Source organism: Nesoenas mayeri (assembly GCF_963082525.1).
Source record: "Nesoenas mayeri genome assembly, chromosome: 10".
NCBI lineage: Eukaryota > Metazoa > Chordata > Aves > Columbiformes > Columbidae > Nesoenas > Nesoenas mayeri.
The window spans coordinates 19452662-19480462 of NC_137560.1; the positions used below are offsets into that span (position 1 = coordinate 19452662).

General features: G+C 49.9%; 1 protein-coding gene across 2 annotated transcripts; it reads left to right on the forward strand.

The window, feature by feature from the left end:
* Positions 1–1238: 1238 nt before the first annotated feature.
* FAM107A (family with sequence similarity 107 member A) lies at positions 1239–27605 on the forward strand (the record flags this gene model as incomplete). 2 transcript variants are annotated; one of them, XM_080350779.1, is made up of 5 exons in its annotated part: positions 1239–1262; positions 12584–12647; positions 22405–22579; positions 26146–26302; positions 27498–27605. In XM_080350779.1, the coding sequence occupies 5 exons, from the start codon at positions 1239–1241 to the stop codon at positions 27603–27605; spliced, it is 528 nt and encodes a 175-aa protein (XP_080206905.1). The 2 variants fall into 2 exon arrangements, with proteins under 2 accessions (XP_080206905.1, XP_080206904.1); XM_080350778.1 differs by lacking the exons at positions 1239–1262; positions 12584–12647 and adding an exon at positions 13951–14059.
* Positions 27606–27801: the final 196 nt, after the last annotated feature.

Genomic DNA, 27801 nt, shown 5'->3' on the forward strand with positions numbered 1-27801 from the left:
CGGCTGCATGGGGTAAACCAGTGCACGGCATCGGCTGCAGCCCGGAAAACACCCGGCACCTTTCAGCCGCAGGAAACTCTTCCTGGCCCTTTGCAATGCATGTTAGAAATCTGGTTGAAAGCCAAAACAAAGAAAACTTATGTTTCAGCACGCTACAGACAGTTAAAACTAGCTTTGAATCTATTGCTGAGCAGTTACTAAGGTACACCACTATTTTCAATAAATAGGGAGAGCGAAAAGTGCCACTCCTGTGGCACCTTCATCATCAGCCAGCGTTTTGAGGAGCCATTCCTGCCAAAGTCACAGTGTCCTGAGAAATAAATGGAAGCTTTTAAAAAGTCTAGAATCTGGGAGGCAGGGGTATAAATAAGGCTTCAGGAGTCAAATTTAACCTGCTAATTTTTTTAAAAAGATCTGAAAAGGGTGGTGGGTGCAGGGACAGCAATCCTGAAATGAGTTTTTTTTAGTGCCCTGGCATTTTGAAAGCTGTATTAGTGCAGAGACAGGCACCTACCTGGCTGGTTATCACAGTGCCGCATCCCCCAAGACTTCAGCAAACACAAGCCCTGACCTGCCCGGCCTCTCAGGACACAACACAGGGTACCCTGGGCTCAGCGGGGGGGCTTGGTGGGCTCCAGCAGCAAACAGGCAGCACAGGGCATTCGCAGGAACAAAGTTTGCAAAATCCAGTGCTGCAAGAGGAGCCAAGAGCCAGGATGCGGACGGGCAGCAGAGGGATAATCCTCCTTTATTTTGGTGGTATGGATTTATTTCGGCAAAGCACCCAAGGAGCAGCTAGGAAGGATGCCACCGGCAAGGACCGACGGATGCCGGGGCCCCGCAGCCGGACGAATCCGCGTCCTGTGACATCTTGCCCTGTCAAGTGCAATTACTGTAATCTTCCACAGCCTCTCAAAATACAGATCCCGGCTTAGAAACTGGGCATCCACAGCATGAAAGCTGCCTTTGTGCCTGGGCAGAGCCTGGGTGCGAGCCAGACGTTAGGTGCACGAAGAAAATGAGTTCTCCACGTGCTGCGAGAAGGGAGGAAAAGCAAGATTTCCCACCCGACCCCACTGCAGACGGGCTGAATTTCACCCACATCTCCCCGCAGCAGCCGCTGAGGGGCCGGGAGCTGCACAGCCACACATCCCCCCAGGAGTAACGGGGACAGTGACCACGGGCAGCCAGCCAGTCCCTCACCCCAAGTGCGCAGGGCACAGCCAACACGTCGGACCATGGGGGCAGCTCATGGGAAAAAGGTAAGGGGGCTGTATTTTGGGGGCTGCTGAAGTGGCGGTGGGATGATGGAGAAGGCACCATCTGCTCACATGTTGTTTGTTTTGCCCCATGCGTGTTAAGGCAGGTGATGGCAGCAAGGGATTAGAGAGAAGTGACCTGCTCCCGGGTGCGTGTGTCACTCGTCAGTGACAGATTAAGTAATTCCACCTGATGGGCTCAGCATCTGGGCCTGCCCGGGCGTTCAGGACAGCAAGGCGGGGTTGAGAGCATTGCACTAGGATAGGCGAAGTTTGGCTTTCTGGGGAGAAACATCAGGCTTGCTCTGAGCATGTCCAGCAGCCTGCGGGATGTCTCCCACAGATGTGGTGCAGAATGAGCCCCAAGTATTCCGTGGCTTGTGAATTTCTGCCAGCTCCTTCCTGGGATGGGGAGGAGCTGGGCCAGGTCCCACGGCACCCACACGCATCTCCCTCTCCTCCAAATCACCCAAGGAGAGCACCCAAAGAGCTCCAAAAGGAAGCGGGGCTTTACAGAGTCAGAGCCACCCAGAGGTGGCTAGAGAGGCTTGTGCTGAGGATTCTGTTAGATGTCATTTTGTGTTCACATCTGATGACATCAGTGCCTAGAGATGCATCACCACTATTTGGCGGGGATGCCTTGATCTGCTATTAGACTTCTGGAACTTGTCTCTCAGATCTCCAAGAGAAATGCACTTGTGTACCACACTAGGTCAGTAACTTCTGTTGCAACAGGGACAACTGAGACTGTTTGCACCAAGAGGGACCCTGCATGCTCAGCAGAGCATGGCTTTCTTCCAAAACCAGAGGTAGACACTGGTACTGGGGAAATACACAAAAAAGCCACCTGCTGGCTAGCACTGCTGACAGCCAGGAGGGCAACCGGGGCTGACATGGGATGAGCAAACATCTACCTATTTTTCTGGACCTCAGAGAAGTGCCAGGCACAGGAGGTGCTGCTCCCAGCCAGCCTGCACCCATCCAAGGCACCAACACAGGGGGGGCTGCAGCCAGGCTGGGGGGATGTGGCATTCCCGGGGCTCAGGAATATCATGGCAAACTTGGGAGGAGCCACATTCTGACCACTGTTAATGCCCAGACCATTCCTCACGTGGCTGTGACCTTCAGGCTTTGGCACATTTGCACGGGCATTACTGAAAGCAAGGAAATAAGCTGGTTAGGTCAAGCTTGGCTCAGCGCCAAGCAGTTCAGCCCTGCTGCGTTCAATGCAATCTATGGCAGCCTCTCGACCCCCAGACCGGATGGCTTTTGGACAGATCTCCCCACTGCTCCCCCTTTCCAAAACACCATAATTCCACCACAGCCCAGCACTGAATGGCTTTGAAACGCTCCCGGGAGCTCGAGCTCTCCCATTGCGCCAGCTCACCCTTGGCTTGCTGGCAGCCCCAAAAAAGCTCCAAGACAGTTTTACCTTAATTGGCATCAAAAGGACCAAGATTTCATTCCTGTCACAGCCTTTCAAACATTGCCCAGGTTGACAAAAGCCTGTGCCACCACACGTCTGTCAACCAGCAGGGACATCTGTGGCAGCTGCTGGGTCGGTACTGTACCCTGTGGCTGAAAGTGATGGGGGATGGAAACAAGGCAGCTCCTTCTGCTGCATTTCCAGAGTGGGCACGAACAGCAGGCTCCAGCCCTCCCCGAGTACCAGGTTAGGTCTAAGTGATGGGCAGAAGAGCTCTGTTTCCCCTAACCAGTGTAAAACCAGCCTACTCAGGGCACAGTCACATCAAGGGCTCTGCCAGCATGACCCATCCACCAGCTACAGCCCAGAGGGGACCCGCACGGGAACACGGAGCACGAGGAAGACTCAGCACCCCTCGCCAGTGCTGCCTGCATTAGCAGTCTCGGCTGCACCCCTTTTAAACTTAGACCAGAGCAGCACTCCAAGGGGATTACAGTAGTGGATTGTGGAGTGCAAGGCAATCCTCAGCTTCACAACAAAAGGGACCGGAAAGGCTGCCAGCATGGCTCCAAGGACGTTTCTACTTTCAAAGGCTGCAGCTGCTCCCAAAAAAACCTGTTCTGGTATCACCGTGTCCCGTGGGTACAAGCAAACAGCAGGGCTCCAGCAGGACACCGTCCCCTGCCAGGACACCCTTTGCTGTGAGGCAAGGACTCGACAGGGGCTGGTTTAGGGGTGTTGCAGAGCTGGTGCTGATGCGGATAACATCCCTCTAACCACAGCAAACTGCCTTCAAATAACCCTGCAAGCGCAGCCTTCCCAGCAGCAGCTCGCAGGGTGGCAGGGCAGATACTCCAGACCCTCCAATAAAGGAGGGGGCTGTTTCCAGGCACCTGCACCTCTCCGCTGCTTTTCTCCCCTGTTTCTCAAGGCAGGGTTTGCATAGCAGCCGCTTCCCCAGGGAAAGTTTTCTGTCCCCAAATTCCCAAGAGTGTCAGTTTACACTAATGTCAGATGAGCTGAGATTAGCCTCGCTGCCCAGTGAGGAGCTTTGCGCTGCAGTTGGTTTAAAACAACAACAGGCAGCACGCCAGAAACAGGGAGAGGCTCCGCTTGTCCAGGCAAACCACAGTACCTGGCTGACCATGCCGAAAACTGGGGCTTTGAGAGCATCCTTTAAAACTCCTTCATCTGAGCGTTGCAGAAGGAGGGGACTGGCGTTTTTGGGAGCTGCTGGTGGGATTTCCCCACGGACACAACTCACCCCACTTGTGAGGGCATCCCCACAGCCCGGCCAGAGAAGTGCCTGTGTCCCAGCTCCCATGGGATGCACTTACTGCTCCATCATCCACCCTTCTTTTCAAGGCACAGGGGAGGTGGCCCATGACATGCACCGTGTACCTCAGCTGCCCCTATTTCAAATCAACTTTGGCTTCTGCCAACCTGCTCCACCAACACACTGAGCTGCACTTCATAGAGTTCTCTTTTCAGCGATCACACGCATTATTCACACAATAACAGAGGTGAAGGCTACAAAAATCAACACTTCAGCTCCAGAATAAAGACCAAGTCCTAAAAAATTCCTCTACAAAAGGGTGGGAGGGGAAATAATTCTGTTGTTAGCAGGAGGAGGCTCTCAAACAGGTAGATAAGTGCCACTGCCCTTCCACCAGCTCTGGGCTCATGATAACAGGGTCATGCTCCTACTAAACATCTCTGTAGAACTCAGTTATCTTGGCTGTCATGAGAATGATCTCAGTTTTTAAAGGCATCTGTTTGCTGCTCTCACAGTACAGGGAGAGAGTAAAATATAAAAGTTGTGATTCTATGGATTTTCCACCCATCCTCAAGGAGGCAGGAAGCAGCGGTGATTTTCCCAGCATCACTTAACATCGAGCAAGGGACTCATTTCCCCAGATCCCACCACACAGGTGAAATCCCAAACCAGACATCCCTCTCATGGGACTAACCCTGACAGTTCAGCTGCACATGCACGTATCCTGCTTGGAATCACCCCAGCACCAAGCCTACACATTCGGGGTGACTCCAGCTAAAGCAGCATCCACCATGCTCAGCACCGTCTCTTCTCTTGACTAGCGCTGGCTGCGAAAACCATGGTCCAATGGGGAGCAGAGCTCCAAAATGCCAAGGCAACATCTAGAGGGATTTTTTTTTTAATCTATATTGTTAAATGAAAGATCTAGATTGACCAAAAAGCTGGTTCTCACCATTCAAGAACTTAGAAACTCTTATCCAGGCTACAAAAAAATCCCAGGCCCTTGTTTTGGAAAGCACAGGTGACAGTAAGCAGAACAAGAGGAGCTGTGTTGGTGACATGCAGAGGAGAGGTTCGTCATGAGAAAATGGCTGTTTCATGGCAGAGAAGCAGAGCACAGGGAAGAAACTGCCATGAAGGGACCAGTACTGTGGCTATCCTGGTATGGGGACACGGATCACATGAGGCTGAAGGATGTGGTCCTGGGACCTGCTATCACCAGTACCTTCCCTGCAGTTACCGGCACAGGCAGCATCTGGAATTGAAACTGCTTCAAAACCAAGATGAGAAACGAGGCCCAAATCACTCCCTGAGGGGACAGAAAAGCTTAACTACAGCAAGACAAAGAGGCATGAAATGCATCAGCTTGTGAACTCAGGACAGGCTCCGTGGTCCAGCAGCCCCTCGTGCAAGAGGGGACATCATAGGGACACAGCCCTTAGAGGCAGAGCTCCATTGTGCCCACCAGACCAGCATGCACAGCAGGATTTTCGTGGCTCTCCCTATTTCAGAAAGCCAGCAGCTGGTGTCCATGCCAGCTCTATCAAAGCATCCCTGTGCCCGGGCAGCACAAGAGCCCTCGAGGGACCCTGCCCGCTGGAGCGGTGGCTGTCCCCATTCACTGGCTGGGGCTGCCACTTTGCTTTCAGCAAGAGGAGCTGTGAGTGCCAAGGCCCATGAGCAGAACAAGTCCCACCGACAGCCACTGAATGCCATCAGTTGTTTGGCGGCACTGGCTCCAGGAGTAAATCCAAAAATCAGATGGCAACTGGGAACAGCAACATTTCGGTGTCCTGAAGCATTGCGCTGCCTGGGGAGAAGGGTTTGCCACGTGCTGCCTGCAACAAGCTTTGGGTCAGAGGGACAGGAACAAGAGCTGATGACTTTGCACATCGGGCAAGTCCATAAGTGCCTTGTGAGAGTGGGGATATCACTGATGAAAAGCCCATTTCTGGGTAAAATTAACACATGCCCAGAAACAACATCTCAGGCTCCTGACACAGCAAACACCTCTAAGCCCTCTTTTCTGACACAGCACAGCCCAGAGCAGAGAGCTGGGCCAGGGCTGGTCCCCAAACCTCTACAGAAGCCCTCTAAGATTACTTTATCCTGCCTCTTCTTTCCTTTTTCAACCCTATGAAGTCTCATAGGTGGTGACATTTGGGAAAACTGATTAAACAGATGCACTGCTCCAGACTTTTGTAGGCTTGAGGGTTTTTTTAAATAATATTAATAACTCTGTAGCATCCCAGCCTCCAGAAGTCAAGCTCATTACAGTAAGTTGCTCTAACTCCTGGAAAGAGATCTCAGCTTTATTCCTTACCTCTTCAGCCTAAATCCCCAGGCAGCACAAGTAAACCAGCTCCAACACCTAATATAACCCACTCCAGAAAGGCTGGCATTTTTGTCCGGAGAGGATTTATATGGGCTCAGTGCAGGCAGGGAACTAATTGGCACACAGTTGCCCCAGTTGAAGGGTCTGCCTTCCCCACCCTGCACTGCTGCTTCTGCAGCTGCACTGGATCAGCTGCCCCCATGTTGCATCCTTCACGGTGCAAAACCAGCTGCCAGCACCCTGATGTGATACCTGTCCTGGCTCCCTAGACAGCTGACTTTGTGCTGAAGCAGCCAGAAATAAATATTGTCCCCATTATTCATGTGGCATAAGCCTCCATTTTTGAAAAACACTATTCTTCAAGGCACTTCAGGGTATCTTAATGGTCTCTTTGCAGCATGACAGCAATTCTCTCCAAAACTGCTGGACCCTTTTTGTACCAGTGACTGATGCTTCTCCCATGCGGTCAGCAGCATCTCCAGAAATAGCGGAGCAGTCTTTGGCATCCTCAGTGCCACCATACTTACAGTACAGGGCAAAAACAAGCTCCTGAGACAGGTGAAAATTGGTTTATCCATAGCAACAACTTCACTGGTGCCAACAACATTGAGGTGGGCAATTGCCAACAGGTTGAAAGGTGAGAATTCATCTCTGCCCTGGCAGGCAGCAGCGTTATGTGCTCTGCACATTGCAAGAGATGAGATTAAAAAGCACTGAACTGCAGGCAAGGATTTCCTTAGGACCACAGGAGAACAGCAGGTTCAGCAGCACCACGCCGATGGATGGATGTGCTGCTCTGGTTTGCGCTGTAGAGCTGCCAAGAGCCTCCCTGTGCCCTTAGCCATGGGACGTTGGGCTTCGCAGTCAGCTTGAATGCTGACAAATGAGCCTTGTGCGCTGGCTGCCACAAGGCTGAGCCCTCTCACTGATTGCTGTCATTAATCTGCAGGAAATTTTCGGCTAAGGTCGGGTGCGTCACGCTCCATCTCCAGCAGCCGGTGCCCCATGCAGCAGCATTTGCTCTGGTCTCGGCAGGGAGTTCGGTGGGGTCCCTGCCCCAGGGCTGGTGGCTCTGCTGAGCTCCTGTTCCCATGCTGCTGCTTCCCTGCTTTAGCTCTTTCTGCTCTTCTTTGTGGGCAGGCTGTGAAATTGGGCTTGATTTGCCAGTTTTCAAGGCTGCAGGAGGGCTGGTCTTGCCTTCCGGGGCCAGCCCTGCTGGGAGGACTTGGGAGGGGAATGGGCAAAGACAGGCAGAGGTCAGCGCGGCACTCATCTGTGTCAAATTGTGTTTTCTTTATGAATAAAATAACACCAAGTGCTATTTGAAGCATTTGCAATTTTCCACTTGACTAGGCAGCAAAGTGGCCACCTGGCTGGTGCTCCCCAAGAGGAGCTGCAGTAACATGAGCCTGGCCCTGTACCCAGACAGAGAGATCCCAGCCTCCTTCTGCAAGCCTAAATTTACTAATTGCTGTTGTCAAAAAATCCCCAAGGCTGCTCATCACCCTTCTGAGAGTGGCCACAAAATCCCCAAGGCTGCTGGTGATCCTCCTGAGAATGGCCACGAGCACCCACCTTCAGCTCCACCTTATCCCAAGAAATGCTGCAGATTCATGGAGGTCAAAAGACTGGTCATGAAATGTTACACCAATAACTTGATATTTTCTTAAAGCCCTTTGCAATATGATAGGGAAATGAGCCGTGGTTGCAGCCAGGGACCAGGAGTAACACAAGCTCACAGCTTCACTTGAAAAACCTGCTCACCCATGGGCAGCGGGGTATGGAGGGCTGGGCAAGGGCAGCAGAGCATGGGCAGACTGGGACAGGGAGCGAAGGGGCTGGGCACCGTGCTGGAGCAAGCACGGGGTGCCCTGGGGGTTCAGAGGGGCCGGTGGGGGGTTCAGCCAGGTGCCACCTGCTGCTGTCCCCCTGCTGAGACCCTTCCCATGACAAGGGCAGCGCTGCAACAGCAGATTTCATAGCTGCTGGCTCAGGAGCGCTGGGATGTGCTTGGACACCGACTCCTGGGTGCCTGCCAGTCCCGATTGCAAAACCTGCCAAAATAACAGTGTCCCATAATGAGCCGGGAGCGGAGGAATGTGCACCGTCAAGCTCCCTGCCGCAGAGTAACCCTCCCGAACCCAGAGAGAGAAACACACAGTTTCTTGCCACGGCTCCAACAGCAGCGATGTTGTGACCACCACTGGAAAGGGAGGGTGGGCGTTGTTATATTGTCTTTCCTAACGCTCAAGAAATTTTGGAAATTTGTCTAAACTGGAGCACTTCCTCTGGCCAAGGCCAGCAGGGAACTAGCAGTGATATTAGGTGTTGGGGCATGCTGGTGATTTTTTTTGTGTGTTTCTCCTTAACAAGAAAATGGTGTCATCTCGACAAACATGTGCACCAGCTTGCTGGATCAAATAAGCCTCAGCACCTCACATGGCAAGACTTTGCAGCAAAACAATCGAGCTGACAGATTTTTGTACATTTACATCACAGATGGGAAAAAGTCTTACTAATCCTCAAAAGTTTCTTCCAGTGGATGATTTCACTGATGTCTCTGGATCAGTCCCAGCTGCTGCAAATGAGCACAGATAGACCAGAATTCAGCAGTAACAGAGGAGATTTAGGCAACAGCTTAGACAACATCTCAGCATCCAGGAGCATGTAAGAGACATTTTCATACAGAGCAGCAGGAGCAGCAAGAGGGTATCTGAGGCTATTTGAAAGCAGTGGTAGAGTACAGTTTGGCTGACCTCTAAATTGCATGTTTTGTGGCTTCATCACACACAGAAATACTGGCTTCAATCTGCCAGCCATCAGTGCCTTGTTCTGGGTCATGACAACTTCTTTCAAAGCCTCTGGGTTAAGCAATAAGACTTATTTTAGTCAATGGATGTATTCATTCATTGAACACCAACGTTCCGGACAAAATACCTTTCTCTGAGCCCATCTACTCCCAAATAGGCTGGGCAACTTCCAACCCTGCTAATGGTGCTTCCCTCCCAAAACCAGGTCTGTGAGAGATTCACATCAGCTCTCAAGCTGGGTGGCATTTTGCCCACTTTAATACCTCTTTATAATCATAATCTGATTGCAGCTATTCCTTGCCTAATTTATTGGCTCAGACTTGGCTATAGTGCAGTACAGATGCTAAGATACCACTCCTTAATGGCATCTGTATTGATCTGAACCTGCCTGAAACCATCCTCCTCGCCCTTCCCATGGTTCGCACTCTGACCACGCTGATGGCTTGTTTCCCTAATGGCTTGCATCAAAGCAGAAATGTGCCAAAATTCCCAGATATCAATTTTGCTGCAAGTAAATATTAGCGCGCCCACGTGTAGGACAAGTAACACTGATTAATGGTTTATACAGAGAGGCTGGCTTTAAGCTGCGGTTGGAGCATTGCAATCCCATGCAGGGAGCTGCGGAGGAGGATTCCTGCTTAGCCCCGGTGTTTCAAAGCAGCCTACACCTGCAAATCTGCCTCCAGACATTTGCTGCAGGAGTTCTTTGCTGTGCATCAGTCAGGGCCAGGAACGGTCCTGCTGGGGTATAATGATGCCCAGGATATCTGGGAGTAACATAGAACAGTAAAAGTACATGAGACTACTTACTATTCATACTTTATGTTGCTTTGTTGCATTTAGCCCCACTTAATAGCTAATTCCAGCTGAAGTGGTAGGTGTCCCCACTGAGATGGTCGCAGCAGGCTGGGGATCCCAGGCAGGAGCTGGCCTGTGGGTTGGAACTGGTACCTGCTCCCATCAGCCGTGTTTCCAGGATCCTCCTTCTCTTGCTGAAGAAATTCCCTGGCCGTGGCCGCTGCGGGCTGGCTGCTGCTGCCATGGATGGAAGCACCGGGTGGGCTTGGGGCAGCTCCTCCTTCATCTGCCCACCCCACGTGCATCTGTCCCGCTCACCTGCAGAGGGGCACAGTGTTACCGTCTGATGCTAGATTTTTCTTAGCACTTCTTAGTTCTGGGTAGATGCAGGCATTTTCCACCCATTTACTGCAATACACCCTCCCCATCTGAACCCTCACTGTGACAAACAAAGCCCTCTGACTCCTGCAGTACCTGACCCCCTGCACAGCAGGGTTGGGGACAGAGTCCTGTCCCCCTTTTGTCCCATGGGGAGCAAGTTAAAGTCTGTCATTTGAGCAATCATTAACTCCCATTCATGAGCTGGGGAGGTGTGAGAAGTCATCCTGCTCTGCAAACACACTAATAGCTGGAGTGGAGATTAGCAGGAGTGTGTTTCCAGCCATCCCGTGCCATGGAGGTGACGGGGTATCAGGGACAAGGCACCGCTTTGAACAACCTACATGTCCTTGGCTTTGCCACCACCAAGGTGACCGCCACGGTGCAACAAGCACAACTCAGGTTGTAGTGGGATTGCACAGTGTGTGCAGGGGGACAAGGAGCAGGAGGGAGAGCTGGTCCTCACCATTACAGCCAACATCTCACATTAACCAGCACAGAAAATGTTTAACCAGCCTCCAGGACCTCCCTGCAGCAGGAGGTGAAACGTTGTCTGCCTTCGAGTCTGGACAACTTCAGCGGGGCCAGAATTTTGTCTGAGGATCAGGAGTCTGGACACAACTGACAGCGATGCTGCACTCCCGACCCCGTGCTGAGAGCAAGATTTAATAAAGATACAGGCAGGGCCAGGCAGAGCTGTCTGCTCAGTAATTCACAGCTTGTATCAGGCTCCTTGGCGCTGCGGCCGGACAGACAGTGAGCCCGTCTTGGCGGCGGCGTTATCTCACTGTCATTGTGTTCATGTCAGGCTGGCTGCGTTACACAACCATGGAAAAGCCAGTGTGTGTGTTGGGTACTTACTTGACCTGTCTGGGGCTTTTTAATACACGGGAGATGTGTTCACACAAGAAAGCTCCTGATGCCGCAGCAATTGTCTAGACCAACGGCAGCCAGCACCTAGCATCACTAGCAAAGTAACTCAACGACTGAAAGTCAACCTAATATACAGCCCCAGTAATGAGGACCCAGCTGTGGGCTCCCCCAGAGCCATCTTCCTCCTTCGGCATTCACTAATAAAACAGACAGCTGCCTATCAGTGACACTCTGGGGCACAATCAGCACAGCATTATCTTCTCTTTACTTATACATTGAATGAAAAGACCACATCACTTCCTCAGCCGGGCAGAGTCCAAGTCCCAAGAAATCATAGAACAAAATCATAGAATCATTTTGGTTGGAAGAGATCTTCAGGATCATTGAGTCCAAGCATAACCTAACTCTAGCACTAAACCATGTCCCTAAAAACCTCATCTGTGTGTCTTTTAATCCCCTCTAGGGATGGTGACTCCACTGCCCTGGGCAGCTTGTTCCAATACCTGACAACCCTTTCGGTGAAAAAATTTTCCTAATATCCAATTTAAACCTCCCCTGGCACAACTTGAGGCCATTTCCTCTTGTCCTGTCGCTTATTACTTGGGAGAAGAGACCAACCCCCTCCATGTTCCAACCTCCTTTCAGGCAGTTCAGAGATCAGAAGGTCTCCCCTCAGCTCCTGTTCTCCAGCTGAACCCCCCAGGTTCCTGAGCTGCTCCCATCACACTTGTGCTCCAGACCCTTCACCAGCTCCGTTCCCTTCTCTGAACTCGCTCCAGCATCTCAAGGGATTTCTTGTGAGGGGCCCAAAACTGAACACTGTATTCAAGGTGGGTTGTCACCAGTGCCAAGTACAGGGAGACAGTCACTGCCTTGGTCCTCCTGGCCACACTATTCTTGATGCACGCCAAGATGCTGCATTGAGCCAAATGGTTTTTAGGAGCATGCGAGTAGACAGGCTATGGAGCCACAGGTGATGTGAGGAGAATCTGCACAGCCATGAAAAGCTCACAGGGCATATGTGGACTGCAAGGCAGGTTGCAGTTTGAGCAAACAAACTGCACAGCCTCCCCACTTAAAGCCCCTTCCTCCACCACAGCCTTGGTCTAGGGGCAAAAGCTGTATTGGACCTTCAAACCCTGCCCGTGTCTAACCCACGTCTGATGGGGCTGGGCTGACCATGCACACACAAGTACACGTACACACATACCAGGCACAGGGGAATGCAGACCAGCCTGCCTCTCACCTCCTGCCCTTGAAACTCCATGTCAGTTAAATTCAACAGCTCCTGGTCAGGAGGTAAAAAAAATATAAATTAATAAGTTTTAATAACAGCAGCAAATGACCAGCAACTCTTCCTACATTTCATCTCCTGTAACAGAACAACACCTGTGCAGTCCTTTCCCATTTCTCTCTCTTTTCTTCCAGAAAGAATATTCCCTTCAGCCCAAGTGTCCAGGTGGCGGTGGGAAGCCCAGGAGCGGTGGCTCGGGTGAGTCCAGCAGCCTGTGCTCCCCGGGGAGGGAGAGGCTGGGATGTCTGCTCACCCCCAGCGCTGCTGAGCCCTTGGCTGGAAAACACGGCTGGGATGGGGGGAAAAAATGCTGGGATGTAGAGAGGAGCAAAATGTGGAGAGGTGGACATAAGCGAATAAGCAGCCCTGTGGCTACGGCAGCCTGGCCCCTTTCTGCAGTCCTTCACAGGGACGGGAGCGTCTGGTCAGGAAGTGGCCACGCTGGTGTGTGCACCCATGGGTGCAGGAATGTGGCTGGTACCTGCACCTCGGTGATGCCCCACAGCACCCCTTCTCCCCTTTCTCGGGGTGGAAGTAGTTGCCTGCCCACTTCCTGGGACCAAAATTATGGGCATCTGCAGGCTGGCAAAGAGCGACCTGGGCAGAGCCAGACCACAGTGCCCATCCCAGAGCTGCTGAGGTGGTTAAACTCCTCCTTCAGCTTTCCAGCCTCTGGATTCCCAGGCTGTGGTAATTCAGGGTTGGCCAACATGGTACATCCAGCCACAGCATGGATGGGGACAAGGGGTCCGATCCAGGCAGGAGCTGCGTGTCAGCAGGATGAGACCTGGGGCAGCGATGCAGCAGCCTCACACAGCCCTGGTGCCACCAGGACACCCATGGCCCCCACCCAGGGGCTGCTTCTACCTCCTGCAGCCCTTACCCATGAGGTGCAGCAGCTGTTCCCCTGGGACCATGCAGCAGTTGGTAGATGACGGGGTGTTGCAACATGCCAGGGAATAATCACGATAACTCGAGCGGTTGCCCTGGTGCCGGGCTTGGCTGTTGCAGTGGTTGCTAAAGAGAGTGGGCGTGCGGTTTCCTCTGGGGCGATCTGATTTCTCTGGGAGCATGCTTAAGGCACGCTTAGGGGAAATCATTCTCCGTGGAGCAGGGACACAACCTCTTCACTGGCAGCAGCAGCCACACTGAGTGAGTGGGCTGCCTGGGCACCTGGGCATGCACAGAGCTGTTTGCTTTGGGAGGAAAAAACAATTAGCTTGTTCCTCTGTCCTGGGAAAACATCGTCCGGCAGCGAAGAGCAAAGGCAGCAAGTTTTCGGGGCAGCAGAGAGACCTTTGGGACCAGCACTGAGGAGCGGGCAAAGCCACCAGCTGCTGCCACCTGAGCTCCAACACTTGCTGGGGTCCCCGTGGGGTGACGAGAGCAACAGGGAGGGAGCGACAGTGCAGCGGCCACCTCCACGTGACCCTCTGTCCCTGCTCCCGCTGGAGAGACCTGACAAGAGCCGGGCAGCTTCGTCGGACCCTGCCAAAAACTCATGCAGGCGCGAGCACAGCCGGGCAGAAGCAGCAGCCTCAGCCCCATGTCATGGGGTGCAGGGCAGCACCTGCCCCCCGGGCTTCCCAGGGCCACACTGCGGAAATCAGGTAAGTCCAGGACCACCTGAGCTGCCCCCGGGGATCCCCACAACTCTGCCAGCTCCCCCCTGCAGGGACGGGCTGCTGAGCTTCCATGGGATTAGTCTGCGCTGCATACATGTTTGTGCACAGGTGACTTTGGACCCTGTTTTAAATTTTATTTGAGATATCAGGTTACTTTAATACTTCAGTAGCTGGCTGAAAAGCTGCCCTTCTGCTTCTGCCCTTCAAAACAGACCCATATCCTGCAAAAAATTCTGTAAGCAAACCCATGTTGCGATTCAAACCTTCTTGGAGAAGCATTGGGCTGGACAGGGGGCACTTGTTAATATAACACAATCCCTGCAAATCAACATGGGAAGAATTTCCCTGTATTCAACAAAATAACTTTGAGCTACCTTAAAACATTCATTAATGATTGATGCGTGTCTCTTTCATAGGCAGGCAAATGCACAGAGAAAATATTTGATGAGATATTAAAAGTTTGCGATTATCAAGAAATATTGCTAAGCATCTGTCATTGCTTAACAAAACTAAACAAGTCACTCCAAATGCCACTTGCAAAAGGCATGGGGCTGACACCCCTTGGTGATTGCTACAGAATGGGATCCCAGCCTTGTTATCTTTGCTTATCACAGTCCAAAGTAATGAAATGAAATTATTAACCAGCACACCCAACCCTGCCTGCCTGCAGGCAGAGAGGAGCTTGCTGCTGCCTGACTGTACAGGCATTTCCAGCATTAGCCAACACAAAACAGGGTACCAGTAACTTCCACACACCAGATAGCTCAGCTAGTCCCAAACCTGCTGGGATTTCTCTCTTCCAAATAAATGTGATGAGTGCAAAGCTCAGCAGGTGATCAGGGTAACATCCCAGGTCCTTTACATTCGCGGTGATGGCAACTGCTGGTGTGTGAGCTGAGCTGGTGCCCACTCTGTGCCCCCTCACATGGGTGCTGTGCTGGAGTAAATGGGGGACCCCAGTCCCATGGGCTGCAGCGCTGGCACGGTGCTCAGCAAGCAAGGGCAGGACTAGGAGCACTGGCTATACTGGTGGGAGGACATTGTACGGGCGGGGAGCACTGGCTGTACTGGTGGGGATCTCGGACTGCACTGGTGACCCAGCCCCAGCGTGTGCTCGGCAGAGAGGCAGGGACCAGGGTGAGATGTGGCAGCAATGCCAGGAGCTGCAGGGCCCTGTCCCCCTGCCCCATCTTACATTTCCAGTAGGGTTTTCTTTCTCCTTTCCAACCCTGCGACCTTGTGGGGTTTATTCCTGAACACTAGGGCTGAGTGAAGGCGAAGGGACCTGGGGCATCCCTGCCTGCTGCTGCCACCCGATAGCTGGGAACTGCTTCCCACAGCAGCCACATTGAGTTACATTCACTCTATTGCATTATAAATATCAGAATTAGCCTTGCTTAATTATTTAAAACTATAGATTAAAAGCAGACAAAGGCTCTTTGCCTCCTTTCCGGAGCACGCGTATCACTTATCGGTGATACGGTCGCCTGGTGACAAGCAAGGGGGAATGTGCCAGATGCATTGGTATGAGATGTTCCCGAGCTGCTGGCATGGCAGGAACCAGAGGGCAAAAATCACTGTGAGGGTAGAAGCTGGTACCATCTTACCCAGGGTAGGTAACAATTAGCATCTGACAGTCTTCGGGCTCACATTATTATCATTATTATTATTATCATCATCCTTATTAACATCATCACCCATCACCAGGGCAGTAAGCCACAGCAGTCATTAAGCTAATGTGAAGGAATGACAGATATTTTGTCCCAGGCTCAGCCAGGTAACAGCAACACACAGATTAGTTGGGACACTAAGGCACATTTTGCAGGCTCAGCTGCAGGGACTCACCCACCAAAGGGCTCCCAGGCACAGTGAGTCATCCCAGCGGGCAGCACCCACATCCAACCCGCTAAAGCCAGCACCTGGGTGCCTTGTCCTGCCCCAAACCCCCTGATCACACAAAAAGTGGCTTCCAAAAGCAAGTACCTACCTTTGAGGTCAAACCCCTCGTCCTCCTGGTGGCAGACCCTCTGCGGTGCAGTTGCACATTCCAAAACTGCTCTCAGCCCACAAAGCTTTGGGGCTCACAGGGATGAACATGCAGTTGCTTCTCTGCACCGTGATGCCAACCCCAGCTATTCTCTGTTTCTAAAATACAATTAATTAATGCTGTGAAAATCATGCAAATTAGCAAATGCCATCAATTCAAGAATCCAAAACTAGAAACAGACTTTCAGCTTCATTCTTTGTAGGATTTAACATACAGCACAACCTCTTGTCCCATTACACTCTCATGGGAAAAGCTGTAGGGCTGAACTCCAGCTCCACTTCAGAGAGTGGAAATGTGTTGTTAGAACAGACTGCCTCAGCAGCATTGACTGAAAGTTCATGCTCTAAAGTGAAAAACAAAGTTAACTTCTGGTTAAGGGGTAGAAGTGTGCGTGTCCCAGTGCTTAAAAGGAACGGCAGCTGATTTAAAGATCCCACGCACACGCAAACCCCTGGGGGGTGTGAGGACAGACCTGCTCCCCTCAGCCTTCCCAAAGAGGGGGGTGTGAGGGAGGATCCCTCATCCTGGGGGAAGGAGGGCTCCCCAGGGAGTGAATGCCATCAGGGACCATAGCCCAGAAAAGCGAAGGCTGTCCCCAGGATTGCAGTTATTTCACATTATTTCCCAGGCTCAGGTTACTTGTGTAAATAGCTTTAAGGTAGCTCTGCTGACGCATAATGAGTGTGTTGGTTTTGCAGCCTCTTTACTTGTAGTATGTGTATGACCAGCTTCTTTCAGCAGCCCTTCATTAATCTGTTGGTTCTTTAAAAAAAGACACGTTCATTAATAAATCCCAAGCATCCAGAAAACCAGAGGTTCTTCTCTGTAGCCACACTTTTAAGTGATCATTTCTGCCCAGGAAACAGTCCCTTGGGTCAGTGTTTTTACAAACCCAGATCCAGGGCTCTGACCCTGAGGTTTTTGTGCAGTCTCATCTCTTCTACCAAGTAATAGGGTTTCACAGAATTACAAGTAGTAACATCCTCTGAGCTTGCATCCCATTCCCAGAATAATGCCTTCTGCCTCTTTTTACACGGATGGCATTTCACAAAGGCACATCCTCTGCCCAGAAAGGGATGCCCAGACAGTATTTTTAACAAAAGCACTTTGGCCATCATCTGCCTTTATTGACAAACCTCTCCTGAGATTCTCTAGTTGGAAAGTCGGTTCTCAAACAGCACAGACGGCAGAAATAAAAGATTTCCTCTAAAGCTAAACACTGACCTGTGTGGCAGAAGACAGCACACCAGATTTGCGAGTTAAGGATGCTGAGAAGCATCACGGCAGCGTTGCATGGGACAGGGCGCTGCAGAGGGCTAAGGGAAGAGAAACTCACGTTGCAGGTGGCGTGGAAAAGGGCTGAGGGATGCATAGGGGAAGGGCAAGCAGGTCGCACAGCGGGCAGGACATCAAGGAGAGCTTGTAAAACAAAAGCCAAGGGGGAGAAGGCATTTCATAGGAAAACCTGCAAAAAAGCAGCCAAACTATGGTTTCTTGCTGCACCTTCTTTTATACAGTTGCAAGTTGAGAGGTGCTGGGTAGGAGCCCAGACCTCCACCCTACAGTTTTCTAAACCCAACAGCTATGGACTAGTTTTCTTTCCAATTTCTCTTGTTTTTTCCCCTTGTGAAGAATGGCTGGAGCCATACAGGCAGCACCCCTCGGGTTACCTGCCCTTTCCAGCGCCATTAATCCCCTTAACATTCCTGGGGATTATTTCCATCCCGCCCGGACGGTGAAGCCGGCTGCCCATGGCAGCACCCAGAACAGCACACGGTCTGATGCAGAGGGACCCGCGGGGCAGCCCACCGCGGAGAGACAAGTCGCTTAATCCTAAATAAACGCTCTCTGAAGGGCATCTCCTCTGAGGGAAAAGCAAAAAGCAGCAGTGGCAAAGGGAAGGAGAGCTGAGCCCCCTGTCTGCAACATGAGCCCGTCCTCCTCATCCTCATCCTCTTCCTCCTTCTCCTCCTCCCCAGGAGCATGCTAAAGCCTTTCTCCTTGCCCTGGGCTGCACAAAAGCCACTCAGCACCCCAAGCAGCCCACCGCATCTTACACACCCAGCAGGGCACAATTAACGTACTATTTGCAAAATTCAGGTTTTCAAAGTCATTTAATGTTGCACCAAAACTGCCTGGTATCCTGTTCCCCCAAGAACTGGGGCTGAGCATAATCAGAAGTGGAAACAATTTGCTCCAGGACTGCAGAGTGATGATTTTATCACAAGTCTCACAGGAATTTGGAAATGTATAAACATTTCCAGGTGAGCAGGAATTTGCGCTTTGCTTTAGGTCAGAACGGGCCAAGATTTTATAATGACATTTTTCTCCTCCAACCAGTCCCGCACCCTGGGGCAGGAGGGTGGTTGGTCTCTGGGCCATCTCAAAGATGCTGAATATTCCCTGTGGGGGTCTATTGGAAAATTAATCAAGCCTGGAAACTTGTTTCAAAGCTACAGCTGGGAGAGGAGATAACGTCACACAGTCCAAGTACCCGCCAGTGGCCCTGGCCTCCTCCTCCAGGCAGCCTTGCTTTTCACTTACAGAAAAGTCACTTGGAAACGTACCTTTCCTAGAAAGCCTCAGACTTCTAGAAACGAGAAAAGGGAAAATATTTAAAAGCAAGCAAAAGAGTGAGTATGTCAAAGAAACACAGCTACTTTTTATAAGCAACACTCCAGAGCAGAGCTATTTAAAAGGTCACGTTGTCTTTCTGAGTACAGCACAGGGTATTAAAATGCACAGGTTTTGGTGGGTTTTTTTTGTTATATCTTGCCAAGAACAATATAAAAATGTCTAACACCTTTTGCTGATTTATGATGGTGGCCAAGGAGGTGCCAGAGCAGAGCCTTGTTCATTGATCTATGGCTGAATCATGCAAAACCAGACATCCTGCTGTAAATCCACTGCAGAGACCTGGCTTGATTTATACCTCCAGCACTATAAATACTGACAAAAAGCAGCCTGATAGCAGTCTGTCTCCCCTTACATGGACATGAATTACATCAGGTCTTGAAGATGATAGATCTACTCCCTGAGAAATATTTTGCACTGGGTCCCTATCTGCCAACCTGCAGGAGAAAGGATGCCCCATGCTTACTCCCAGCATAACCCCACGCTGTGTTTTAGGCACACCAATATTATTATATTCTCATTTATCTTTTTCTGCTCAATGCAAATGAGACATTCTTTGAATTATTCTAGACTAAGGTCTTCTGAAGGTTTAAGGTGCTGTTCTTGTAGTGAGGTTCAAGGCTCCTTCCAGTCCTGGTCAGGTACAAGATCAGGTCTTTGACTTTGTCCCCAGGGCAGAACCATCACCCACTGGAAGGCAAAGCCTCGGTGCCTGCACACCCCTGGGCACATCTAGCACAGCGAAAACCAAGCTCAGAGCTACCTGCTGTATCCTGGCCCCTGCAGAACTGTTCACACAAATGTACTCATTGGGAGGACTTTTGCATGCTGATTTAGCAGCTGCCTGACCAGAAATGCTTCCAGTCCATTTCAGTTCCTCCTACTCCTTCCTTCCCAGTAATTTCTTCATTTCTGCTAGTTTCAGGGAAAAGTTCCCCATCTGCCTTCAGTAAATAGGCTGATAAATTGCTGCTTCTTTTTAAGCCTCGGCCATGCAATGTTACACTGCAGCAGTCTGGAAATAACCACATCAGCCAATTCAAAACCACCAGGCTCGCCACAGTGCTCCCCCAAAATACTGGATAAGCAGAGGGTCCCCCAAAGCCAGGGCAGGGGGGCCTTCCCTGATCATGCTGAGTGTCCAGAGGGTGGAAACACCACAAGACCAAACTGAAGGGCTGGATGACACTGTGCAATGGTACTGCATGTTGCTGGGCATTAGCCCTACGTGGGTGTGGGGACAGCCTGCCCCAAGTGAATCTCCTACAATCTGGGTCTCGGAGGTGGGGAAGAAGGGACTCCCACTCCTGTGTTGCAAAAGCAAATCCATACATCACAGAGGCAGGGGGAAAATGTCCTTTATAAGTAGCAGTGCTGCACCAGTGCCCCAAGAGCAAGTACAGCTTAGCAGCAGGGCCTGAGAGCTACTTGGTATAGAAGAAAACAAACACCAAAGTCACAAGACTTACAGCCACTTACAGCATCCAGGTTGGTCCTTCAGGCTTGGTTGGCCACGTAATCCTTCCATGCTCGCTGCTCACTGCGTTATCCCCCAGCAGAACACAACAGGTGGATTTAAGATGGCCAAATCCAAGCCTGATAAGCCCAATAAGCCCAAGCTCTTCTCCTGCTGGATTTGGTACTGAGCACACAGGCAAGTGCAGGCATCTCTGTCACTGAAGGCTGCTCTGGTCTGAACAACGCCACAGGAATAGTGGGAAAAGGGTGACAGACAGGATGACACAGTGACAGTGAGGCTAGTCTGTTAGGATAGCTGCCCAAAAACGGTGTTTCCATTAAAAACACCTGGCATTTTATTTAGGTTACTCCATGGAGAGACTTTTTTTTTGAAGAATGGAGACATTGTTTTGCCATTTGAAATGGGAGCTCATCCATTTCATTAATGCCAAAACAAACCTTTGCTTTTGTACCTTCCTTCCCCAACTTTTGCCTGTCTTTTTTCCTGTAAAAAAAATAAAAGACCAAAAAAGGAAAAAAGCTGAAGAAGGGGCAGGGAAGAAAAAAAAAGTAATTTTATCCCACTGAAAACCTGACGTATTTTCTCATTGTTCAAAACCTGGCTTTCATCTAACAAAAATTAGCCATGAAACTGTGCTGCCTTAACCCTTGGCTGTTCCTGGAAGAACTCTCTGGAAGGCAACACTGAGCCCCCAGTTTCAGGCTGTGGAGTCCGACCCTGCTGCGGTTTAAGCCAGCCTGGCAATTGCCATTGAACATCAAACCACGCCATGGTCCCTTCTGCCAGCAGCGACGTACGATCCCAGAGGAAAATAATTTGACACAAGAAATCACTGGTTCGAGATTCCAAGTGCCCTTTAAATATGTACCAAACTATTCACCCCAATTACACTCATGTAATGGGCTCTCATTTGTTTTTCTTTGTTCCCAAAGCAGTAAGGCACTGGCTGCCATTAGCATTCAATGAGAAGTTGTTTGATACTGAATCATTTCTTCAGCAGCATTATTCCTTACAGAATTCTGTTTGATTGCAATCCACTTTACATTTGATAAGTACTTGCTATGAAAGAATGCCCCAGCCTGCTTTCTCTTGGTTTTATTTTTATTGATTTCTCTTTTAAAAGGCTTTTATTCCTTTTATATGTGAGATGGCAATAAGAGAGGCAACGTTACTGAACAACTGTTTTCCTTGCTGCTCCACCAACCCATATAACTCCACACTCAACCCCTAGAAATACTGTAATAACAAGACACTTGAAGATATGGAGCTGCCTACACCCTTTTCCTGGGACTTTTTGTTCTTACTGGTAAACTTCCAAATTGTTCAAGTGAATAGTCAGGAATAAATTGCTGTTTCTGAGCCGCTGATTAGATGGTACATGGAATAATTGCAGGCAGCCCCACGGTGCTGTGCATTTAAAGACACAGCTTAACACATGCAGTTTGCCTTACAACTTGTGCTTTGCACTCACTTTGTGTAGGTTTTTTTCATAAAGGAGAAATATAGAGCACTTGGAAAATACGAACAGCAAACACGCCGTGTGGTTTGCCTGAAATCCAAGCTGTCACCACTTCCAAAACAGTGGGCTCTTGTTCCTACGTTCAGAACGTACAAATTATTACAGCACGACCACATGGGCGAACTGCAATTTTCCTGGCGCTGGGCTCGATCCTGTTTATTAGGCCAGCAGGATATCAGCGAAATCTTTCCTTGACGAGAGGTTTCAGATACAGCAGCAGTTTCTCCGCCCGTGTTCCAGAAGCACCTCAAACCCCAGAGCATCCCCTCGTGCTAAGGGACCGATGGCCTCGGCCAGGACGGCAGAAGCAGCAGCTCAGCACAGTCCAGTCGTGGCTGTTTCCAGTTTTAGTTAGACCTATACTGCATTAATTAAACCTTGGCACTAAACATTGCAGCCACTGAAGCGAGTGGCTGGCAAGTAATTTAAATGATCTAATTAATACGTGTCTCATCAACAACACCGAGGGAATATTTTTTAAAACCTCTAAAAAACCCGCACCGGCACATGGAGGCACGTGCATGCAGACACCGACATGGGTGTCGAGCAGCTGGGGCAGACACCGTCTCTTCTCCGCTGTCTCGCTCCAGCAGGTTCCCAAAGCACAGCAGGGTGAAGCTGCTCATGCAAACACCTCTCTTTTCTTCCAGCATCCATGTACACTGAAATACAGCGGGAGCGACCAGACAGTGGGAATATCCTGACTCATCCAGACTACATAGATGGAAACCCAGACCTCATCAAACCTAAAAAGCTCCTGAATCCTGTCAAAGCCTCGAAGAGCCACCAAGAGCTGCACAGGGAGCTGCTGATGAACCACAAAAGGTAAGAGGAGGTTGCAGCCTGGAGTGGTCTGAGAGGTGTTGCAGAACTCAGCAGCCAAGGCAAAAGTGCCAGCGACAGTCTGCGAGTTGAAAGGGCATAATAAATCCCTTCACTTGCAAATGAACACCATGTAAATTTTGCTGTAGTCCTTTCCTGTCCTTTTCTCTGATGCAATGATTTCTTTTAAAACAAAAGCAGAACAAAAAGCCCCCTGCTCTGCCATCCTGAAGCATCAGCAAGCACTTTTTGGAGCTGCTCGCTGTTTCCACCACCTCAAGCCACAAGTATTGGAAGACACAAGGCATCCCTAGAGGACCTGCTCGGTGTCCCACACATGTTTTCTCCCTCGTCCTGGTTCTTCTGTCTCCATCACTGACCTGCCAAGTCTCTAGCAATATGCAGCCTTCCTGTGTGCTTTACGGTCAATCCAGAGGCAGTAAGAGCTGCAGGCTGGATGGAGCCATTGAAAGCTGGGATAGCATCAGGGTGAGATCTTCTGTACCAAGTTAATCACTGTCTCCCTAAAAATCAGACCAATAGAGATAGGTTAGAATTCACGTTCCTGATTTTCTACCCCATCACCCCAATTTAAGTCTTTGGGGGTACAGAAACAACACCAGGGGCTGAAAACCTAAAACCACATCATTCCTTTGCAGCAACTGTCTGAACATCAGTGCCACAAAAGCATATTCAGTTCAGAGCCTTTTTAGCACAGCAAGAAATCTGCTTGCTTTATATTGACATTTTCTGAACACCCAGAAATATCCTGACATAATAGAACTTTGACCGTCTAATTAAAAGGAGCACAGCCTCTGTTCCAAAGGACTACAGTCATTACGAGAACCAGACACATATATTAATTCAGCAAACAATCAAGTCTGCCAGCAGGGTTCATTAATCAATACTAGCACTAGCTGGGCATGGGTTTGATTTGATTTTCACACAATCAGAAGAATTACAGGGACCATGCCCAGGCCATTCTCCAGCATTGAGGCAGACGTAACTATACCAGTCAGATATTTTTAAAACTCTCTGGCTTGAGAGTGACCACATCCTGACCAGTGACACTGCTCAGTTTAAAGGCTCAGCCACCAGCATTGGCTTTGATCTCACAGAATGTTGTTCCAGTCTAGCCATGATGGACCCAAGCATCAAGAAACTCCTGCAATGAAGGTAGCAGACACGAGTGGTGGCAGACAGGGTACAGACCCCACGGCACCAGGCTGAGCTGAACTTCAAACTGGCAAACATCACTTTGTACTTGAGTGCCATACCTGCCACCACGATATATCCACATGTGCTATCAGATGCTGGCAGGAGGCAGCCACATCGCAGCCAATCTGCATCTCCTGACCTCTTTTGTTTGAGACATGTATGGCTCAGGCATCAATTTAAACCTGCTTTGTCTCTGGTGTCGCAAATATTTTTCAGCAAGTATGTGAAATGAACCCTACTGCAAACAATAATCCATCATTGCTGGTGTCTTGTCACTCTGGAATCCACCAGTTTTGCTTCCTGCTACATGTTAATACATGATGAGCAAGGGGAGAAGGGAAGAGAAAAGGCTCTATGACTTGCTCCTGTTTTTGCTGTTGTTTTTTCCCTTTAAGCAGCAGTAAGAAACAACTCAAATCAGCAGCTTGCGCAATAAAACCCTTATCTTAGTCAACACCTCTGGGTACTAACAACACAGGCGGATTAAATCAAAGAGTAGCAATAAATCCACAGGCAACATTGCAAGTTGTGGCTCCAGCAAGCCAAGGCAGGTTTGCCTTCTCTCAAGCCCTGGGAAAAGCACATCTGCAGCATCCAAGATCCTCCTGCCTCGAAAAAACATCATTAAAGTTCCAGGGCCTGGTTTGACTGACGTTGTCATGAACTTTGTTCTGTCATAAAGCAAAACAAAATAAATAGCAACAGGAAGCATCACTAAATGTGGCACTGGAGGGATGCAAGAACTGGTCTCCAGCCACACCGTGACAGCGCAGAGATCTGCTGTATCTGGAGAACATTTTCCTCTCTTGCCTGTCAGTTCAGTTTCTCATGACATGAGATGACATCCCAGCACCTGCCACCTTGCCGAGGAAGCTCCATAGTCCACAGGGTTTGATGTTTCTGCTTTCAAACGACCTCAGCAGAAACCAAACAGCCTTTGGTCAACAGAAACCTCCAGGTGCTGCGGAGGAGCTTTGCATTAATAGCATACCCCAACCCACCGTGCCCTCTCGGCAAGTCCTTGACACAGACATGGGTCCCCTCCTCAACCCAAAACAGATCTTCACCCACAGGAACATCAAACACCTCCCATTTTACAATGGGACTTGTAAATACTCTCAGCCCATCGATTTCAATGAGTGTTAAACCCAACCCACAAAAGCAGTCAGGCCCTACTCCTTTGCCATGTGTGATAGCTACAAGGTCTTCAATTTGTTCCTAAAAATATAATTTCCACCAGCTACTTCTAAAAGTCTCTCGAAATTCAGCAAATGTTCAGCTACCCAGCAACTTCACATTTTTGCCTTTCTCTGACAAAGACTCAGTGGGGTGGAATCACCACTTCTAGTGATTTAAGCCAGGAAGCTGATTCCTTTTGGCATGGAGGAGATGAGCTGGTCAAACCACTATCCTGGAGGGGCAGAAACTGTCCCACAGCCACACAGGAGGATATCTGGACTTGCTCCATGTTCATCCATAGCCCTACACGTCCTTAACTACTCCCATGCTTCTAGTGGGGCAGAAGCTGGTGGGAAGGTGGAGGTAAATCTCGGCGTCTAAATTCGGGCATGGCAATATTCAAAGTGCTAGATTTCTGAATTTTTTTTTTGAGAACTTTTTTCATCTGTTTGCCACATATTTATGCCTTGCCTGCATGTCCTGGCCATGTCTCCTCTCCCATGATCCCACCCCTCACAGAACAGGGCTCGGAGCAGCCCCACTGGGAGATGCTCTGAGCGGCTGAAGGGGAGTTGGGCAACTGCACCATCGGCAAAGGCTCTGGATTCCAGGAGAAAAGGACATTTCGGTTTGGCTTCTTGACCCAAACTCTGCATGTCATCTCTAGATCTCAGCTCTGAAGCAAAGCCGAGATGCAACGAGGAGGAAAGGAACCGCCGGGATAATTATTGCAGATCAACAACTACCCCTGCTGGTGGAAAACAAAATCGTCATTATTTAAAATGCCCTCAATGCTGCTTGGAGATGCCACTGACATAAATAAAACCAGTACCAGCAGAAGCCAATGGAAGGTCCCATTTCCATATCTGACCCAGAAAAATGTAGCACCTCAGCACAACAGGATTAGCAAATCTGCCACAAGTCCCATACACAGTCAGCAAACTGGTGCCCACCCCAGGCCAGCAGCCCAAGGCACCATCCCACCAGTAACGTGCTCCCAGTGACACCCTCAAAGCCTTGTGGATGGATTTGTGGATCAGGGCTGGTCTGTGGACCAGGTCTCCCATCTTTCTATTTAGGTCTAAGAAGAGTTCTAGGGTTTCTGGGCCAGCTGTGGTTATACCCCAGAATATAGGTGCTTTTGCCCTGATTTTTCTGCTTTTTATCCCCAGAGGTTTGGGCGTGGAGAGCAAACCAGAGCTGCAGCGCGTACTCGAGCACCGACGGCGAAACCAGCTCATCAGACAGAAGAAGGAAGAGGAAGAGGCAAAGAAATTGCAGTCTCCTTTTGAAAAAGAGCTATTAAAGAGGCACCAGAGGCTGGATCAGGTAGAACTGAGTTTTCAGTCACCCCCCGGTTATCCTCACCACCCCATGCAAAGCACAGACCACAGGGGAGATGTGTGGGCTAAGATGCAAACCAAGGAACAGCATCGCTACCCCTCCACAAAACAGGAACCCCAATTCCTTCACTACTGCCCCACAAAGTTGCAGCCCCCTCATCCTCACAGTGGGATCCCCTCATTAGTCCCACCTCACCCAGGACCTGCTCTGCATCCCACATGGTGCCCTTGGGGTGCACTTTCCAGCTCAAAGCACCCTGAAAAGCATGGGGGCTGTTGCAGCACACACCACAGGGGTGCTCAGGACACGGGGGTGTGAGGCCACAGATGCGCTGGAAGGTGCAAAACTGTCTGCAATCACACCCAAGCTGCTTTGGGGAGCAGTTCCTGGCATGTACTCTGGCCAAAAATATGCCTGGGGAGAGCAATATCCAGCATGGGTGCTTGTCAGTAGCGCAGCCGTGTCCTAGTGCTCTCTGTGCCTGCCCTTGTACCCAAACCAGTGCAAGAAGCCAGTCAGCTTGTTGAAAAAAAGTCACTCCCTGTCCTACTTACCACTATTTGCACTACAAGTGGATGAAACTAATTTGTTTAATTAATTACACAACAGCTCCCTTACAATAATATTAGCCAAGATCCCTTGAAAATCAAAGCCCTGCACTCTCAGAGAAGAACTAGGAATATGAAACAAGGTGGTGTAGGGACAGATCCATTAAGAATTTGGATATAAAAGCAAAGCAGTACAACAACTTACCCCGTCTTAGATGATAAGCTGATGCTGAGAGCTTTTCCCAGGCTCACAGGCCTCCTTCACTGGGAAGGATTCAAACCTTCCCCTCCTCCATGCCAGGTCTGAAGTGAAGCACCCCCCTGATTTTCTGCTGGAGATGTCCCTCCCTGGAGGAAAAATATAATAAAAATATAAAATATAAAATATAAAATATAAAATATAAAATATAAAATATAAAATATAAAATAATAATAATAATAATAATAATAATAATAATAATAATAATGTAATTTGGCCAGAAAAACAGACAGACACATGCCACTACACACTCATTCAGCTTTGAGCAATAATAAATGGACACGCAGCAGCAATGAAGCCCACCATTTTAACGTAGCTAATGCACTTTTGTCCTTTAGCATGCACAGATAACAGTGACTCTGCTTTCCTACAGTTGGAGAAAGAGCAGGAGAAGCAGGAAGACCATGCACCAGAATTCATTAAAGTCAAGGAAAACCTGAGAAGAACATCGACAGTGACTGGGGACGAGAAAGCAGCGTAGCTTCTGCCAAAACTCAACAGGGATCCTACCAAGGCCGGCGCTAACACATACATGCTGACATCTCTGTACATGGTGGACATTCACAGCCGCATCATTGGGGCTATTTATGGTTATTAACACTTGCTGCAGTAGAAGGCACAGAAAAGCTTTTCCCAGCCCAGGAAAGTATCACTGTGGAAAAGGTGCAGTGCTCATG